Source organism: Notothenia coriiceps, unplaced genomic scaffold (genome assembly GCF_000735185.1).
Source record: "Notothenia coriiceps isolate Sejong01 unplaced genomic scaffold, NC01 NC01_scaffold00037244, whole genome shotgun sequence".
Taxonomy (NCBI): Eukaryota; Metazoa; Chordata; class Actinopteri; order Perciformes; family Nototheniidae; genus Notothenia; species Notothenia coriiceps.
This window is the reverse complement of record NW_011369945.1, coordinates 2,622,128-2,625,984: the sequence shown is the minus strand read 5'-3', so window position 1 is coordinate 2,625,984 and position 3,857 is coordinate 2,622,128. Positions and strand designations below refer to the sequence as shown.

General features: G+C 40.2%; 1 protein-coding gene across 1 annotated transcript in view; it reads right to left on the bottom strand.

The window, feature by feature from the left end:
• Positions 1-1,658: 1,658 nt before the first annotated feature.
• LOC104965186 (neural cell adhesion molecule L1-like protein) overlaps positions 1,659-3,857 on the bottom strand; it is an 11,031-nt gene continuing 8,832 nt past the window's right edge. The window contains exon 5 of the mRNA XM_010794145.1: positions 1,659-3,836. Coding sequence (XP_010792447.1) covers positions 3,632-3,836 — 205 coding nt within the window. The 3' untranslated portion in view covers positions 1,659-3,631. The remainder of the gene's footprint in view (positions 3,837-3,857) is intronic.

The window sequence follows — 3,857 nt, the reverse complement described above, 5'->3', positions numbered from 1 at the left end:
CCAGAGAAAACATTTTGACATTTTCAAGGGTTCCACTTTACAGGATATCTTTGACACACCGAATGATAGCTCGCAATAACGGTTTTATCCGGTTTGGGTGTTGCGCACGTTTTGGTACTACAATTAACTTTGTGAATTTGAAAGTGTAATATTTTGGTTAGCTTAAAAAAAGTGTTGCTAAATGTTTGGTTGTACTTAGATCTCTGGTGTCAATTCTCCTCCAAATTAATCAAATGGAAAACTCAAGGTTTCAAAATGGTGGTCCACAGACCAATGGTTAATTAGTTACAACTACAACGTATTCATATCGTCTATGGCTTTAAGGTAGCTGGCAACATATACTGACCATGTCCTTTGGATTGAACTCAAGAGGAACTCAGGTTACTCCCATGTCTCCCTCCAGTGTCTCCCCATTTTCCTCCTCACGCTTAATGTTTTTGAAGCAGATCCATAAAGGAATTGATTTGAAGTTCTTGCTCACATTGAAAAAATTTCAATTTAGCGGTACACCCAAGCAATTCTAATCTAATCATGACCATCACACAGCCTCTAATATTGACTTTCTCTCCCAGAACATGCAGTAAAAGTGACATCTTTTAACCTTCAAAAAAAGACCATAGCACGGTAGAACAGGTTTGGATTTTGGATATAAAAACATACAGTACGAACGTTGAGCAGATTTTGGATTGCTTTTCCAGAGATTAGATAAAATAACTGCTAACAGCTTCAAATTAGTTGAACTTTAGAAAACACCTCAAGTGTCACTTCAGGGCGGAAATAATTATCACAGTTACTGTTTCCATGCTCATATGGCCATTTGAGTGTAAAATGAGGTTGTATTTTTGGTTTGATCGTGAGCTAAATTACAAAAGATGACCTGCAAAATCCTCATGACCTGCATCACTGTGCGAGTGCCTGTGTTGTTTATCACTTGTGGAAACGGCCTTGACAGATTTGCCCTCTCTTCGCGCCCTTCTAGTACCATATTGTCTCTTTATTATTTCCTCTAAGAGGCTTTGTCCAGGCCGCGCTCCTCTAGCTGTGATGTAATGCAGCGTCTCTCCGGAGGGCAGTGATTGTTATGTTGCAGAATTAAGCTCCGTAAGTAGCTTCCCCCCAGCGCTGATGGCATGAGCAGGGACACGTCCAGCTGTTCAGTGCTGCCAAAGACCAAAGGACCTTCAAAAGGGAGCATTATCAAACACCTCAAGGTCGGACACGTGAATGCACGGAGCATCTTACCTCTGCAGATAAGGCCAACCTGTCTGAGTGATGGCAGAGTACCTGAGGAGAGAACCCTCACAGAGAAACTCTCCACTCCCTGCTATCAAGCATCAGACATGATTACAGCTCTGCTCCCTGATCCAGTGCCTGTCTCAGCCCACTCCTCTCACTCCTCATGAATCTCTCCCGCAGCTAAAGTCATCAAACAAGGAGCTCAGACAGAGACTTGACCCTGCTGTGACATTTGTTGAAGTCGTACTTCAAATAGGAACAATTTGTCAAACATCTTGTGTGTTATTCTGAGCAGTTTTCCCTGGAGTCGTGTTTTACTGCTGAGTGGAGAGAAAGGCAGAGATGTGTGTATTCATTCGGGCAGGCATACAAACAGGACATTCTAGACCAATGTTGTGAGCAAACAGTCCATTACCACGGTGTAAGAAAGTAAAGCAATTTAATGACATCGAAAACACCAATTAACATTTTTAACATGCAATGGCTGAATTTTTTTTTACAAAACATTGCAATTTTCAGATCATGGTGCTAATGTTAATGCTGAACCACATGAAGCTTGGGTTTTGAATGGCAGTATATTGAAAGGAACAGAGTAAGGCGTGTTAGGAACTAAACTGTGTCTATTATCTCCACAGGGTATATATAATACCATATAACCAGATTACAAGAGAAGTCTCAAATGCATCACAGGTGTTATGTATTTTCTTCTTAAATGGGCACTTATTTGTCATGGCAATGGAAAGAGAATTGGGCATCTCAGAGCATATTTCTAATGGAAGAAAGAGTGGGACGTGTAGGATATGGCATTGTTGACGTTTATCAAGGGGGTGTTTGCATTTTATCCACTATATTTTTAAAAGCACAAGTTCCCAAATGGTTATGAAACACTATGGAATTACAATTATGAATCACATAACTACTACTTTAAAGGAAAAGTTTGACGTTTTTGAAAATGTATCATTCATAATTTGGATCAATAACTTTATGTTAAGCGAAGCTAACCTGCAGTCTCAAATGTATTGACAAATCTTTTGAAGCTCGACCCAAACTATGGACTGTTTCCGTTATGTTTATAAATGAACAAGTCCTCAAACATTATGAAACACTATGAAAGTACAATTACAAATCACATCATAACTTCTTTAAAAGGATTAGTTTGATGTTGTTGGGCAAGTTTAATAATGTTTTAGATCATTCGTAGACTGGCTTTGTAACCTTTGGGACCAACACCGTTTGCTAAGCTAACTGGCTGCTAGCTGTAGCTTCAAGCTAACAGGCTGCTAGCTGTAGCTTCAAGCTAACAGGCTGCTAGCTGTAGCTTCAAGCTAACAGGCTGCTAGCTGTAGCTTCAAGCTAACAGGCTGCTAGCTGTAGCTTCAAGCTAACAGGCTGCTAGCTGTAGCTTCAACCTACAGGCTGCTAGCTGTAGCTTCAAGCTAACAGGCTGCTAGCTGTAGCTTCAAATTTAACGTACAAACATTCTCAAACAGTAATAAGCCTATTTCCCAAAGTGTCAAACATTTCCTCTAAAGACTAAATCAAAGAGCAATTTTATTTAAAATATTCGCAATTGGCTAAAGTACCATTGTAAAATTGTTTTTCTACAAACTGGATTCAACTACAGTTGTACTTTTAATACAAATTCTGTTAAAAAGGTGACTGGATTATACATCAATTTTTTATAATCCGATTAATGCAAATGTTTACTCGTTTAGAATATTTGTATATCTCTTCCATATCTGTAATAGCAGTGTGCAGGGCCTTATGGTAAGAACAGACTGATCGGTCCATTTAAATGCTAAACAAGAAATAATAGCTACATTTTATTTTAACATCACAGGGAGCATGACTCACTGTTTATGATATGGAACGTTCCTTGTTATTTCCTCAGGTACAAAACCACCGGAGATAGAATAAGTTAATAAGCAACCTTTATACACATCTTAAATCATATTTAATGAATCAATTTCAAATATAAAATGTCAGTATTATGCTCCAATTGAAAAACAAATATCAACTTGATATTCCCACGTATCTGTGGCCTGCTACAAGATATACCATCTCCATAACACGATGTGTCACAGAGTTTCCTAACATTTGTACAAACAGTGCGTAATGCAGATAAAAAAGAAAAGAAAATCCAAGCCCTCTAAACTTTTTGTGTGAAATAATAATTATAAAAAAAGGACGTACAATATACACTCTATATACACAGCATTTAGTAATGGTCACTCTGTTGCAACTTGACAAAACGGAGCTGTATAAAATGAGGGTGGCAGTAATGACGCATTACGATTGACACAACACTCTGTGCTCGGTGGATAATGTCTGTCTGCTCTGGTTCCTCCCTGCAGGTTTCAATGTCCGTACGGGGGGGATTTGGAAGTACCGCTCCTCACGCCGGGGTCTGAGTGGAGGCTTTGATCTCGGCGGACACCCTCTTCTCCTTTCGCCCGGCGTACTCTCCGATGAAGGACCCATCCTCGTTGAACTGGACGTCCTCGTCTCCGTAGTCCACCAGGCTGTCCCCGCTGTCCCCCGCTTTGATCTCTCTGCTCAGCGAGTGCTGGCTGCCCTTCAGTGGCTTCTCGTCGTTGTCACTGTGAGAGGAGAGGGGAACG